The sequence below is a fragment of the Ambystoma mexicanum genome, chromosome 4p, assembly GCF_040938575.1.
Source record: "Ambystoma mexicanum isolate Mex_15411 chromosome 4p, UKY_AmexF1_1, whole genome shotgun sequence".
In the NCBI taxonomy this organism is placed as follows: Eukaryota; Metazoa; Chordata; class Amphibia; order Caudata; family Ambystomatidae; genus Ambystoma; species Ambystoma mexicanum.
In genome coordinates, this window is record NC_090927.1 from 337840228 (window position 1) to 337856842 (window position 16615).

General features: G+C 44.5%; 1 protein-coding gene across 2 annotated transcripts in view; it reads right to left on the bottom strand.

Moving 5' to 3' along the window:
* Positions 1–16615, bottom strand: part of TDRD15 (tudor domain containing 15) — a 492834-nt gene that overhangs the window by 305534 nt on the left and 170685 nt on the right. Inside the window, exon 2 of one of the 2 annotated variants that reach the window (XM_069605882.1) lies at positions 7759–7858. The exons of the other annotated variant lie outside the window; for it this stretch is intronic. Coding sequence (XP_069461983.1) covers positions 7759–7795 — 37 coding nt within the window. The 5' untranslated portion in view covers positions 7796–7858. The remainder of the gene's footprint in view (positions 1–7758; positions 7859–16615) is intronic. 2 annotated transcript variants of the gene reach the window in all.

Sequence of the window (16615 nt, forward strand, 5' to 3'; positions counted from 1 at the left end):
GAGAGGCGGCCACAGGAGGGCCAGGAAAGGAGGAGGAGGAATGAGAGGAGGAGGGGATTGTCAGGATGTCCTGGGTTTTAGTGATGAAACAAGAAGTCAGGGCTGTGTAAACTGCCTAGGAGGGGACAGGAGAAGTAGAGACTGCAGCAGGATTGGCCAGCTCCTTGCATACTTTAAAGTGTTTGGCAGAGTTGTTCGATGTTGCAGAGACGTGGGCTTGGAAGCGTGATCTTCTTAGCAAGGACAGAGAGTCTAGTCTGTATTGCCTTAGGAGAAGGCGGCATGCCAGTTTGTCAGAGGGTGTACCTGTTGTCCTCCACTTCCTCTCAGTCACCCAACACGCATTTAAGGGTGACGAGGTCCGAGTCGTACCAAGAGTTGCACTTGGATTCACATGGTCACATCTACTGACACTAAATCTCATGTAAGGCTCTGTCATAGCCTTTAGAGACATTGATGGAATTTTAGGTGGTTTTTGCCATTGGATTTAATAGTTCCTCCAGCAGAAGTCTGTTAGCTCTCGACTATCACAGTGGATTGGTGTGAGTATGAGAGATGATTTACCTGTTTTAATATCACATTGAGAAAGGGGAGAGGTATTTAAAGACTTTAATTCATGAGGCATTTTAGTGAGTACTGATTAGAATTGAATTGCCATAAAGATGCAATTGTGGTTGGTTGGTTGATTGATTTTTATGTAGGGCTATACACTTAAAAATAATAGAAGTGTTGTTATTGATAAATGTTCTCAGATTGAGCGTGGTATGTGTTGTCACAATAATAGTTGCAATGCTTTTCTACTACTTTGTTCTCATAAGTAATGTACTTTGCAGGAGAGTGTGGGAGCATTCCTTGAGTGTCCTTTATTGAGAATCAATTAATCAACAACTGCATGTGGATTAAGTGTGGGGGCATTCACAGAAATTGCCGTATATTGTCTCACAGTAGATTGTGCATGTTTTGAAAAGGAATGGGTTGGTAGGAGCTTTAGCATTAGTTCCTCTATAAATTACATGTCCTTAGTAAATCAGTCCTGTGTGGATGAAAGAGGGTCGTTAGCTTAGTGCAGGGGTTTATGGTCTACTTTCTCTTTGATGCCCAGGAACAGCTATTTGAATTGCTCTACCCCTATTACTACCACATCCCCTACTGGTGTGGTGGGAGAAGTGGGGGGTCTGGTTGCAGGGGTGAGAAGCATCACATCATGCAGCAACTCCAGCAGGACTTAAACTGCCTAAGCCACAATCCTAGACCCTAATATATTCTCCCTACTTAGCTACCGAAGAGGGGTTACAAGAGTTGATGCAGGCGTGGCGTTACGAAGAGTTTTTAAAGTCTTTAAAGCATACTCTTGTGAAGTGCAGAGTATATTTATTAAGCCAGTAATCTTATGCAGTCTAGCTACGATACTAGAATTTACTTGCATGTTAACGGTACTATACCTGTAAATTGCTGCCAAGCAGGAACTAGATGGTTACATGAAGGAGATGTTAGAGAGGTTAATACTAATTTTACAGTGGTAGTGGCTGGAAGATTGCCATGGGAGAAGTTTTTTTTGTACATGAAGACACATGGCGCCAAGCCAGAGGACAGGTTTGACACCCTATGAATTAGGATTGACCTAGACCAGATACAATATGCACCTTATAGGTATCATGAGTTGGCTTTGCAGCCGGTCGACCACAAGATCTGGATGTTTTTAACCATTTCTTTATTATCACACTTGGCACATTACTTAAAAAAAATATTGATTTCTTTTTTTATTAGTCTTTTGGCTTACAGATAATTCTTTCACCAATTACAAAAAACACACATTTATAAAATCACATCCCTCATTTAATTAGAGAAAAAAAAACAGATCATCACTCCCCTCCTAATGGTTGCAAGGACACATCATTGTCCTTTTTCCCCACCCCAGTTCCACTCCTCATGGTCCAATTCACACAATTCCTACGCATTAGACTTCTAAAACATATTAAAACCTGCCATTTAAATTGGTTCGAGTCTCCGAGGAGTAAGATCTTATTTCCCGCCCAGCCCAGAGTTTTTAGGGGGTTTCCTCAATCAAATTATCCAATCCTTGGAAGAGGTCTTCAAATAACTTGATCAGTGCAATGGTAAGGCTCACACTCTCTCCTCCTATGAGCCTACTCCACCATTCATCTAGGGAGGGCGTACTCATACTGTTAAAAGATTCGCCCAGATATAGGTTCTCTTCTCCGTCAAGCCGTGACAACTCAGGGTTAAGTGGTATAACGTCTCCTCAACCTCAAGCCTATTTCAGAATCTACAATTCAAGTCATGTGCCTGCCATTGTTTCCTCATCCTCTGGATTTCCTTCGTAGGGTATAGGATTAATCTAAACCTCAAGAACTTTGCTCGGATAGAGCTGCACAGAAGCAGTTTCAGCTATCTCGGGACAGTGTACCAGTGTCGCCATTTCACTTTGAAGTTGCAATATTTTTTTTTAATTTTATTGGTTTGTTACAAACCTTTAAAAGAGCGAACAAGAAGAAAAAGAATCATATACCAAAGCGTATCACACCACATAAAACATAATGCATAATTTTTAACCAACGTAATGGATTTGTGGTCCACAGAGGTTGTCAGGTCAGGCAAGCCATGTTTTAAGCAGTCTCGTAAGCGATGTCATATTCAAATGTTTATCAACTTTTTAAAAGAAATTTCCCCAAAAAATGTTAATTCAATTGTCATTTTTCGATTTGAGTACCTAAATAGTTCCCGCCACCAATCTTCTACACCTAAAGTTGGCCTTTCTACAATAAAAGGTCCTAAATGCTGCCTTCGATCTTCTGTTAATGCTGGGCACATTAAAGTTAAATGCTTGAATGATTTGCAGGGTTACTCACACAAGTGGCATGATATGTCCATAGACTTATCTATGGTCCAAAACTTCAGATTTTCTTTGGTTGGTATATGGTTTAACCGAAATTTTATGAATAGTAGTCTTCGCATAGTTCCAGGGAATTTCTCAAGATATTTTTGAGCTACATTAAAACTTTTTGTTTCAAATGGGACCTGGCTCATGGCTCTGTGTTTGCTACGGAAGTTCCCAGTATCAATCCAATCCTTGGTCCACAGCATAATTTTGACTTTGTTAGGATTATTGATCAACAAACAGTCTGCATTTATGTCCTCCAAGATTTGTCTTATACTCCCCTCTTGCACTTATTGTGTTCACCCAATCGTTTTTCCATAGCTTAGTTTTGATTGACTCTGTAGCGAAAAGATCGCCCCCTCCATGGCTGTCCCGCCGGATGAAAAGGCTGAGGTTGCCTAACAGCAGCCCCTAAAGATTAGGTAGCCACCTTCGAGGTCTGCAACCTCTCAAGGCTCTCGTCAGCCTTGCTGCCAAAAATGTGAGACCAGTCAAATGGTATGTTGGGAAGACGAGCCTGCACATCTGCTGGTGCAAAACCTGAATCACGCAAATCTGCGCATCACGGTGCTCATAGCCATGGACCTGCTGATGCTATCCGAAGTGTCCAATCCAGACTGAAGGGACTCGCACATGGTTTCCTTGCTGTCCTTAATAATAGCCAGGAAGCTGTTCCTTTCATCCCCTTCTGGAATATGCTCCGTCACCATGGATATGCACTCCCACAGAGTGCATGAAAATGATGCTAAGGCACATGTGGAGTTGCCCGACTTCAGGGCCATACTCCCAGCTGAAAATACCTTTCGTGCCCATCCATCCACGCGCTCGTCGTCCCTATCAGGATGGATGTTAGGGTACGCTGTCTTGTTCGAGGTAGCCGTGGCTGCCTGGACCACCAGACTCTCTGGAGTGGGGCGTTTGCACAGGTAGCTGGGGTCGCTACTGGAAGGGCGGCATTTCTTTGTAAGGGACTTTGTCCACTGCCGGATTGGTGTCCGGGGTCTCCCAATTTCTGGCCATCCTTATTTGCAGAGTCACATGGAAGGGTAATATAGGATCTATAGGTGGACCTTGGTCTAGAATATCGATCAGATCATCCTGATCAAACTGTACCAGGGGTCTAGCCCAGCCTAGGTACTCGACTACTCTGGACATCAGTTGCCGGTAAGAGGAGTCCGCGTGCTCCCCTGGTTCTGGCCTGCCGAACTCAACTCAGGAGAGTTATCATTGCTGCTTGCATTATGCAAGGTGTCATGAAGATCTTCCATCCTGCTCTCTTCTGATATGAAGCATTCCGGCTCATTGGGGGTTCCATACTGAATCCCAAAAGGGGCATCCTCCCCATCTGATCTCTCTTCCTCCTCAAAAATGGAAGAGAGGAATTTGAAAAAATCCTTCTTTGGCAAAGGAGTGAATATTTATTCAGGAGTACCCACTGGCTTCGAAGGCATAGATTTGGTTTTAGCCTTCTTATGAGTTTCCTAGTGCCCTGTGGGTTGAGCTGACACAATCAATACCTTTGGCATTGACGGCTTCGGCGTCAACATCAACAATGGCGCCGAAGGCCTAGAAGAAGTCGACAAGCTCCTTCAACGGTTTTGGCGCAGAGGGCTTCCAGGGTTCCACAGGCTTCGAAGGTCTTGATGATCTCGAACGCTCTCCATGTCTCGAGTGATCATTGTCCATTCAAGGCCTCGAGGGCTTTCGATGCGAATCATGTCCTCCACGCGGGACCAAGGGCGCGCAAGTTTCAGGTTGAGACTGCTCCTTGCTGGCTTCTACAGAGGGCGCGGACGGAGCCTTACCCTTCTTCTCAAAAATGTTTAGCATCTCTACAAGGAATCCTTCCCACTCTGCAGACGTCAACTTTTTGGAGGGGCATCTTACCCTCTTGGGGCTGTCGCCTGGCCAAGACGAAGAGGAAGGCGACCGATGGTGCCTCCTCCTTGATCGCCTCGTCGAGGACGAAGAGTGGTGGGAGTCTTGAATGTTTTTTATCCTTCTTACGCCAAGGAGAGCAGTCTCTCGGCTCGGCAGTCGAAGAACAATCAGGTTGGGTTTTACGGGGTTTGGATGTCTTGCCTACCTGCAACTTCCCCTTTTGTTCTCACAAGGACTTTCCTGTCATAGCTTGACACTTGGTACAGGAATCAGTGTTGTGGCCTTCACCCACGCACCACAGACATAGACTATGTGGATCCGTGATGGACATCTTGGAGTCACACTCCTTGCATTTTTTAAATCCGGAAACGAGGAGTTGAAGACGAAGACATATTTATCAAAGGTAACTGCGCAATTGAGGTAACTATGCAATCGAACTGAACAAGGCGTGCCGAGTTTAGAAGCAAACACGTTTGCGGATAAAGGGACCTGAGGCCAACGGGCGCCGTGCGTGCTACTTATAACATCCGATAACGTAACCCTCAATGGAGGCCTTTGAGGAACATTGACTCGACGCCATCGACGCAGGGCTCCCTCTGCCGGAAACGTTTTCCGAAGCAGCCCAGGCTGGACATACATGTCAAAGATGAGGAATACATTGGAGGACACAATCCATTTGAAAAGAAAATTTAAGTTACATAAGGCTTGGGGTTTGATTCCCTTTCCCCCAAAGACTTCCTAGTATTTCACAGAGTGTATTCTTTATAAGCAGACCCGCATCCCAGGGACTGCGACAAGGTAACATGTCTTCCTGATAAGGGTCCCAGACCCCCTTCAATTGGTTGTTCTCAATTGTATCTCGCTTTGTTATTCGTTCACTCCACAGCTCTGGTTTACTCTCCTGCCAAGGTCTGTGAGTGTCCCTTATATCTGCAAATTTCGTATCTTTCCCTGTTACTATGTGGGCTCTGTGTTTCTGCATTGGGTCCCAGAGCCTCTCCACTAGGACTCTCAGCCCCAGTAACTATTCTTCCTTAACGCCACTTTGTGCTCAAAGTGGTGTCTGGGTCTCCCCAACCTTCAGACTAGCCACCCTTGTATCTGTAGGGCCTTGACCTTGTGCCTTCCGTTGTTCACAGGTTTCGCAGGCGTTGTGGTGGCTCTTCGGGATCAGAAGGACCTTCTGTGCCCACCCCCACATGTCTCTCTTGCAGTCTCCCCTTACCTGAATTTCAGCGGAGCAGCCCCAGTAACCGGCAGGTAGGTGTCCTTCTTGGTTTGCTTTCTCAGATCCCTGTAGGTTTGCCTTCTCTCTGTGCATCTTTGGCTTCTCCCTGCTGAGTGTCTACGCGGCCCCTGTAAAGTGCTCGGTCCGCACTGAGCTGTAATCGAAGACGCCATGCTGCTCTCCCCGCTCTGCCTTTGAATGGCAGTTGACCAATCGTGTTGTTCCAAAGAGCGTGTGCCTTCATTCCAGTTAGTAATCTTCATAACTCGCATCCTCTTCTTCATCCCAGTACTGCTCTTGGATATTGTGTCAGTGTCTTTTTCCTCAATGAGTTCTACTAGGGAGGTATTACAACAGTACATTGTGGTACCTGGTGGAGGGTACAGAGAAGGGGGTTGAGAAAAGGTTGGAGCATTGAAGGAGCACTCTGTGGTGACTGACTCCCCATGGGGACCTCCCTCAGAGTACCACGCCCAGGGGTACTATCGGGTAGCAGCCTCCCCGCCCTGGCATCGTGCAAGGGGAGGGGGCTACTCCCCCATCTAAAGCAGTGACGATTCCACAGAATTCGTCACAACTGTCAGTTCTAAACAGGACCAAATAATATGTATTTAAGTCACATCAACAGATCCACATCTGGGGCGTTTGCCCTCACAACCTGTGCTAAAAGTGCATCCTGGCTGAATTGTAGTGCCATCTGTTCAGTATTTTCAGTTGAATAAGGCGTTATAAAGAATTAAGTGATCCCTCTTGCGTCATCTAGCACATTTTACACCAGATATCTTCCGCCATATCAACCCCTACACCTTCGGTCCATTTCACGCACATTTTGTATGCACCCTCATTATTTGCAATGCACGAGAGGCATGGGTCATTAGGTGGTTCTTCCGGGAAGTTGGCCCACTTGGATTTGATGGCTACCCGCAACCTATAATACTGTAATAGTCTTAAGGAATTTCGGCCCACTTTCGGGATGGCATCTAAGACAGTAATAAAGTGCCCTTCAGAATACATGTCCCCCAATTTTGTGTAGCGTAGCCGAGGCCAAGTGCTGGACAGACCCACATATAAAGTAGGTGTAAGAGCTGGGCAGTTCCAGAAGGTCATTTCCTCTCAGTATGGTTCCGTCAGTTCCATGTGATATTAAAAGAAAATGAAATACTGAAATAAAAACGAAATGAAAATAACGAAAACATTAATAACTAAATGAATAGAGTACTATGTAAAGTGGAATATTACCGAAAATAATAACAAAAAACTATATATAGAATTGGTAATGTGCTGGATGGTAAAAGGACCTAAATTCAGAAGTCGTGCACATGTACGACATCCGAGTCTTCTAATACGATGGTTAGCTCAAAGCAACTGGGAGTAAACGGTTTTTCTGCAAGTGGTCTAAGGCAGCAATTAACAGTTGAAGAGCTGATTGTTGGATAAATACAGGTGAGACAAATACCATAAATACAAACGTCTAAAAGGGAGGATTTAGAAGGATGGCAGAATTCTTTTAGTACAATAAATCCTACACTTTGGAGTTTTCTTAAGCATTTAAAAAAAGAACAGGCATTTCACCAGCTACAAATAGCACACGCAATAGCACCACAAAAAACAGGAGTGCTTAGAAAAATAAATAAATGCAGTTACATTAGAAAGAAAGCGTAAAAAATGTGGGAAAAATCAACAAGCTCGAATATTTACAAAGTGTTGCATTTAATTTAAAATATTACAATAAAGGAAAAAATAGACTTACCAAGAAAAGTCTGTTCGAAACTATATCCAAGTGCCATAAAATCCAAATTCCAAAGAATCCAGAAACCCAAAAATACACGAACAAATCCACATCCATGTACCTAAAGAGGAATAAATCCAAAATCCTAACTAAAACCGGAACTTTAGTGAAAGAGGACCAATCGCACGAACAGAAAACAACAAATCCAAACGCAGGAACAAAAAGATGAGGAAATCTGAAAAAGGAGGATAGCACAGGAGCAACGTGCAGGTCTTGGAAGAAAGTCCAAAAAATTGAAAAATCTGAAGGAAGACAAGGGGCCTCATGCCAAGTTTGCTGGCCCGGAAATAATGGTGCTGGTAAACTACGGGTTTGCCTACCAGAGTCGCTGTGCCCAACACGTCTGACCCTGCCGGGCACATCGGTCACAGTAAGCAAAGCCGCGATGGAAGCACCGGGTTAAAATGGTGCTGGTGCTTCCGTGTCCCCACTCCCATAGAGTCCTATGGAACTACGGGAATGGGGATTAACAAAATTATCTGCGCCCGACTTCCCGGCCACCGGACTTGTAATAGTGCGGTAGCACCGGAAGTCAGGCACCAGTAATCTTTTACGGGTCCGCCAGCAACCTGTAAAACAAAAAACCATTAATTGTGTTCTAAAACTTTTTTTTTGTTTGTCAAAATTAAATTTGTTATTATGACTGTATACCGGTTCAGTCTCCTTGATGGATTTGAATATTTTCTTCCATGCCAAAGTTGTGACCCTGATTGGATCTATCAGGCATCTGTCCACGTACGTAGGAGCAATCACTAAGGATCTAATGCCATATGGGCTCACCATATTCCTTTCCATTTGAAGATGCAGAACATTGATGTCCAGCCTGAACTAGTAAGAAGCATAATGGGCCTGTGCCGCTACGTAACATGATTTTAAGTTTGGGGTCATAAATCCCCCTTCATCATATGGATCAGTTAGTGTTGACCATTTCATGCAGATCACACTAGAGTGCCACATGAACTTTAATACTAAGGAATGGCGTTCCTTGAAGAAGAAGCACCCCAGGCATATGTGTATATTTTGGAAATACAACAATTTCGGGAGGACCACCATTTTTCACAATTAAATCTTGCCGTAATTGTGATCGGCAAACGCTGCCATTTATTTAGTTTGTTTGCCAGTAAGCTTGATAGTTACTCTTATATATTCATTCAACTGTGTTCGAAACTTTGATACCCAAGTACTATATTCCCATGTGGGGCCCAGTTAGTCATTAGTGACTAAGGGAAAAGTTCAAATTTGGATCTATTCACCTGCAAGCCAGAGAGATCCCCAAATGCAGCCACGTCAATCATAATGGGTTTGAAAATGTGTGTCTGGTCACGGATGTATAACAGAACGTCATATAATACAATAATAATTTAAAAATATGCATATAATGAAATAATATTCATTATTCCCCTTATCTTGGGCCCCTTACGTGACTGATGGAGCCTCACCATATACGCTAGTGGTTCTATGATAATGGCAAATAATGGGGATAATGGGCATACTTGTTGGGCTGCCCCTCCCAATATGTATTAGGGTTGGATAGCTCGCCTTTGGTGCAGATCCTAACTGTGGGGTATATGTACAACAGGTGGATATAATGGGTAAAAGATACATTGAGGAACAAACCAAGTGTTTTAACACCCTATACATGCGTTGCCAGGACACAGAGTCAAAGGCCTTCTGGGTATCCAATGTGGCTAAACCTGCATGTGTGGAGGGGTCCACAACGAGACATGATTTTAAACACCCTGAGCAAATTTAAAGTGGAAGATCTGCCCAGTATAAATCCTGAGCAAAAGTGTATGTCACCCCTATTGCAGGCTCTCTAAACTGAAATATACTTAAACAGGTTATTAAACTGGCGAGTCACGCTTTGCCTTTGCAATGGTAGTTATACAAAAATATATTCATAAAGACAAATCAATCTTGTGAAGTCTTCATCAGTTAGTGATTTATTCCCAAAGATCAGCCGACACGTGTTTCGACCCAAGTCGTCCTCAAGGCTGATACAGTAACCATAGAAACGTGATCAAGTATTACAAGTAATTTTAAACAGATGTTGTTAATCACACAATATACAAATAAAAAGTAAATATAAATAAGGAATATACATATTTGTTACAAGGCAACATTATAAAAACAAGGTGTTGACAAAACAAGAGGTTTCATACCCAAAGGCATGCCACAAGTGAAGGGGTATGCAGGAGCAGGAATAACAGACCAGACCATTATAGTTATTTGCATGTATCACATTCTGGATTAATTTCAAGTTGTGCTCTGGGAGTGGGTACGTGATACACCCCATTCTTACATGGCGGCTAAATCAATCCGCTATGTGAATTAGTCGAGTGTGGGTTATTTATAATTCTTAATCCATGCATTGCATCTGGTGAGTATATTCCGATGTGTGAGAGAGAGAGAGAGAGAGAGAGAGAGAGAGAGAGAGAGAGAGAGAGAGAGAGAGAGAGAGAGAGAGAGAGAGAGAGAGAGAGAGAGAGAGAGAGAGAGAGAGAGAGAGAGAGAGAGAGAGAGAGAGAGAGAGAGAGAGAGAGAGAGAGAGAGAGAGAGAGAGTGTGTGTGTGTGTGTGTGTGTGTGTGTGTGTGTGTGTGGTCATATAAATTGTCTCATAACATAGCTGGTGTTGTTAAAATAAATAATCTGTGCCTATTTGGCCATTCACCAAGTTGAAACATTGTGCCCAATTTAGTGCTATTGTGAAAGAAAAGAAATAAAGACTCAACCTTATTCTCAACTGCTAGTTGTATGGAGTCTGGCATAAAATACAAATATAAATGACTCTTGTAATGCGTAGCCCCTAATATGATTGACATTGCCTGTTAATTATGTCAATACAATGTTTTACCAGTATGTGGCGCCCTAATTAAGTAGATAAAATCTTCCAATGTGTATTTGCAAATTCCTTCTGGTACACGGTTAAGCCTCAAAAGTTAGATAATGTGACCAGAGAAACCGTAAATAATGATGCTACCTGTACCTCTTCCTGGCAACTAAGGTCTGTGAATAGATATGGCCATAATGTGCCTTGCCTTAGAGCCTTACCTCATAGTTTGCCTAGGTCCATTTCAAGGGGTTCGAAACCCCGGTGCTGCGCACATGTCAGATCGAGCCACCGCCATATTTGTTTCTGTTGGCAAACGGATGTGCGTGTGACATCATGCGCATAACTCGCATGACGTCACAAGCAATTTCCTGCTGCTCCAATACCAACGGCTACACTTGGAGAATATCTACTGCCATACTATAATCTACCAAGTGTACCAACAGCAGATTACTGGGTATGTAACAATGGCAGAATAAGCAGAACCCAATATAATGGGGTCCCATTGGGCATTGATATGCCAATGTGTGCCTGTCACTGAGAATGCTATTATTCTGTCTCTTTTAGTAACATGCGTCAGGTACGGTATTGCAAAAAGGCCCAAACCAAGTTCAATGCAAAAAGTAGGAACACATATCCTGTAATGCTTGATAGAAATTATTTTATTGTCATTATGTGACCAGTCTTGGCATACTGCAGAAATCAAGTCTCAGAATAAAGTGGCCATGCAAGAAGGGTGATGCACACATCTCCACCCCCAAACCCTCATTCATAACAAAAATGGCGGATGATAAACACCTTAAAAAGTTCAGCATAAATATGCAACCCTGAAAAACCCCACATTCTTACTGTCTCGCATTATACAGTCTTTGTGTAGTTGAGCACCCTTGACAGTATAGTAGAACATGTCTAAACAAGTATGATTACATATTTATGTGAGTAAATACATGATCTTCATATCATCGTATCATCATTGTCAGTTGTGTGCATTGCATGGTCTGCATTCAGACCCTCTTTGGTACAGCGCAAGTAAAGAACAAGCTACTTTCTTACCTTGTAACTTTCTTTCGATGGGATGTTCCTCCGACTTATTCCTGATCTTTGATGTTACCCATTCCAGCTTGCTGGCCTCGGAAATTTGTTTCAGTGGAGGGCGCTGCGCGTCGACGTCCCTCGAGTCGGTGCCCCTCGACAGCCTCCGTATCAGCGCCAACGTCGTTGTGCGTATAAATAGACTTGCGCAGCGTCCGTTGCTCAGTTCCGTTTTGAAGCTTAATATTTGCTGTGCATGAATTGGTTATTGACCTTGAAGGAACGTAAGCTGCAACTACAAGGGAAGTTTTACTGCGGCGATGGATGGGAGGGGCGATAAGGAATACATCGGAGGAACATCCCATCGAAAGAACGTTACAAGGTAAGAAAGTAACTTGTTCTTCGAAGGGATTGTGTCCTCCGACGTATTCCTTATCTTTAATAGACTCCCATAGCAGTGGTGTAAAAAAGGAGGTGGGATTAAAATTGGAATATTTCCCTTTAAGACTGTACAGAATGCAACACAGCTTTCCCAAATCTTGTCTCCTGGCTAGAGGAGGAATCCAGGCTGTAAGGTTTTGTAAAGGTATGTGCGGACTACCATGTGGCAGCCGCACATATGTCTCGAATCGAACCCCTCTTTGGAGAGCCGAAGAGGCTGCGATACCCCTGATTGAATGAGTCTAAGATGTTGAGGGGGTTCTTTCCCTGCCAATTTGTAGCATTCTAGAATGGTTAAAATAATTCATCTTGGAAATGGTCTGTTTCGTGATTGGCAATCCTAATTTGTGTCCTGCATAACCTACAAACAATTGGTCTGCTTGCCTTATCCTAGCAAGTCTGTTGATATAAAAACTCAAGACATGCCTTGGATCCAGCCTATATAACCTCTCTTCCTCTTTCCCTGGGTGGGGAGGAGGATAGAATGAAGGTAAAGTTATTTTCTGAGTGATGTGGAATTCAGAGACCACCTTTGGGAGAAAATTAGGCTTCACTTGTAAGACGACCTTGTCTTTATTAAAGATTGTATGAGGAGGTTTGCAAGATAGAGCTTGTAATTCGCTCATTCTTCTGGCAGATGTTAAAGCCACTAGGAAGACTGTTTTAAGAGTGAGAAATCGTAATGAACAAGAATGGAGTGGTTCAAAAGGAGTACCCATCAGAAAATGTAAGACTAGATTTAGGTCCCACAATGGGGGATAAACATTAGTTAACCTTTTCAGAAATTGGATTACCAGGGGTAATTTGAAATATGAAGGCTCCTCCGCAGTGCGCTTAAAGATTGACAGCGCTGCGAGGTAGCCCTTGATCGTACCAACTTGAAGACCTGAATTTGCTAAATAGAGTAAGAAAGATAACACCATTGGTGCACTGCATGAAAAGGGTTCAATATTCTTTTCTCTACACCAGCTGCAAAATTTGTTCCAACGGCAGCGGTATAAAGTCTTTGTTGCTGGCCTTCTAGCTGAAAGCAACACCTCCATGACGTCATTCGGGAGATCCCAATCCATGTATCTCAACCTTTCAGAAACCAAGCGTGAAGGTTGAGGGTTCTGATGTCTGGATGGAGAACCTGACCTCCCTTCTGCGAGTGAAGATCCTCTCTTTGCGGAAGACGAATCGGAGGGCAGATGGACATGTCTAGAAGGTTCGGGTACCACGTTCTCCTGGCCCAATCCGGGGCAATTAGGATCATGGCTTTCCGGAATCTTCTCAACCTCCTGGTCATTTGAGGAATGACAGGGACTGGAGGAAACGCATACAGAAGTGGAAACTCCCAGTCCACTACAAACGTGTCCCCTAGAGCTCCTCTCGGGGGAAATTCCCTTGAACAAAATTGATCGCACTTCCTGTTGATACTGGTGGCGAACAGATCCACTTGAGGGGTTCCCCAAAGGGCAAAGATCTCTTGAAGGACTTCCTGAGCTATCTCCCACTCATGAGAGACTGTGCTCTGCCTGCTCAGAGCGTCCGCTGTCAAGTTCTTCTCTCCGGCTAAGTGAACTGCCGATAGAGAGATTCCTTCTTGAATTGCCCAAAACCAGAGCTGCATCGCCTCTCTGCACAGTGGCAGTGATCCTACACCTTCTCTTTTGTTGAGGTAGTGCATGGCCACTGTGTTGTCCGTCATTATCAGGACATTCTTCCCCTGTACTGATGGCAGAAAAGCTTTCAGCGCTAGCCTGATCGCTCTCAGCTCTAATAGGTTGATGTGTATTCTAGACTCCGATGGAGACCAACGACCGCTGATGGTCAAGTCATTGGCATGGGCTCCCCACCCTGTTAGTGAGGCATCTGTGACTACTGTTATCTCCAGCCATGGTTGCCAAAAATGTTCTCCTTTCAAGATGTTCTCCCGACAGGCCCACCACTGAAGGTCTCGAGCCACTCTGTCCGGGACTTGAAGGAAATCTGACATTCTTCCTGAGAATTGCAATCATTGGGTTCTTAGTGCCCACTGGAGGGATCTCATTCTGAGGCGAGCCTCTGGCACTAGGAAAATGCAGGATGCCATGAGGCCTAGCAACCTCAAAAAGTCGAATGCTGGTAGACGTTGGGCATTTTGCAACTTGTTGAAAATCTGCAGAATATCTTGAGCACTCACCTCTGGTGGCAAGGCTTTTTCCAGGGAAGTGTCCAGGACTGCTCCAATGAACTGGAGTCTCTGTGATGGTATAATCTGTGACTTCGTTAAGTTGAGGGAGAAGCCCAGCTTGTGAAGGAAGAGGCAGTCATAAACTAGCTGGATCTGAGCTTGTTCCGAAGATACTGCTCTGATCAACCAATCGTCCAGGTAGAGGTAGACGTGGATCCCTTCCCTCCTTAGACTTGCAGCCACTACCGACATTAGCTTGTGAAGTCCCTTGGGGTGGAGGTCAGCCCAAATGGCAGAACTCGAAATTGATAGTGAGAGTTGCCAATTGCGAACCTCAGGTATTTTCTGTGTTTGAGATGGATTGGCACATGGAAATATGCATCCTGAAGGTCTAGAGATACCAATCAGTCTTGAAGCTGGAGGGCCTGAAGGATCTGAGAAAGGGTTACCATCTTGAACTTGTCTTTCCTGAGGAATTTGTTAAATTCTCGCAAGTCCAAGATGGGTCTCATTCCTTCGTCCTTCTTTGGTAGTAGGAAATAGGGGGAATACCAACCCTTACCGGTTCTATGGCACCCTTCTCTAGCAGGTATACAATCTCCTGTATAAGGAGCGGGTCTGGAAACTTCAAAGAGTTGTTCCCCGGTGGATGACTCTGAGGGGTGTGTAGGAAGGGCAGGCAGTTACCTTGGGCAACTGTCGCCAATGCCCAAGCATCTGACGTAATAGCCTGCCATTCTTCCATATGTTGAGTTAACCTGCCCCTTAGTGGTGTCTTGTGAGGGGAGACCTCAGAGGGGTTTAGAAGCGGCTAACGCAGATGCGGAGGGTAAATTGGCACCTGCTGCTGCGGCTTTTGTACCTTTGACCTGTCCACCACGGGTAAATCGTTTCTGGCCCCTTTGAGCTGGCTGTCCTCTGCCTTTTCCGAATGCGGAGTAAAAGCGAAAGGACCTATCCCTCCAGGAGGCTCCTGAGGGGAGATTCGGAGTCTGTCGGATTGCAGCCCCAAGAGATTTCGCTGCTGCCTTGGATGTTTGTAATCTCTCCAGGCTGTCATCATCCTTCTTATCAAATAAAGAAGTGCCGTCAAAGGGCATGTTCAAAAGTCTGGCTGGTACATCTGGAGCAAAACCAGACTTCCGCAACCACGCAAATCTGCGGATTGTGGTACTTGCCGCCATGGCCCTGCTGATACTGTCAGCAGAATCAATGCCTCTTTGAAGGGACTCGCACATTGCATCTTTTCCATCTTTGATGATGTTTAAGAATGCTTCCCTTTCTTCTCCTTCTGGGAGACAGTCAGTCGCAGATGAAGCACACTCCCAAAGTGTACGGCTGAATCTTGCTAGCGTGCAAGTGGCGTTGATAGATTTAAGCGCCATGCTACATGGCGAAAATACTGTTTTTGACAGGGCATCAAATCTTTTATCCTCCCTAATTTACTGTTTGATGAAATTGCTGCTTGTACAACCAAACACTCTCGATTTGGATGCTTGCTCAAATATTCAGGATCTGAAGCAGATACCCTGTATTTAGCAGAAAGTTTGTTTACTGCAGGGATAACTTCAGGAGTTACCCAATTTGCAGAAATGTTTCTTTGCAGAGCAGTATGAAAAGGAACAACAGGATCCTCCTGTGGACCTTTATCTAAAATATCAGTAAGGTCATCCTGCTGAAAGGAAGGTGTAGGTGTAGACCACCCCATGAATTCGATTATTCTGGACATCAGAACCCTGTAAGGGGTCTCCGCATGCTCCCAAGGGTCTGGTTTAGCAAACTCTACTTCTGGAAAAGTATCTAAACCACTTGCCTCATGTAGAGTCTTGAAGGTCTTTTAACTGGTTCTCTTCAGAGATTAATTCCTCTGGCATGGGTGTTGTAGTCCTTTGTAAACCAAAGGGTCTCTCATGGTCGGAATCCTCCCCTTCCTCATATATAGAGGACAAGGCTCTAAAATAGTCAGACCTAGGATATGGTTTAAAACCCATTTCTAGAGCACAAGGAGCCAAATTGGTTGTCACTGGTTGAGAAAAAGTCGACGTTGTCGACGTGGAAGTCAAAGGATTCGACAAACCGGAAACAGGCGTTGAAAAAGTTTGAAAAGACCTCAATGTACTCAAGAGGATCGGGATCCTACTCGGTGTCGTCGAAATTGTCGACGGCATCCTCGACGTCATGGTCAAAATCCTCGACACCTCTACTGTCTGAGATGTAGTGACAGTTGTAGGTCTGTCTTTTATCGGAGTCGACAGTGCCGTCGAAGACGGCGTCGACGGAACCGATTTATGCATCGACGGGCCCTTCGACAAAGGCGTCAATGACGTAGATTTAAGAAACCTTTGACGACGGCGATGAT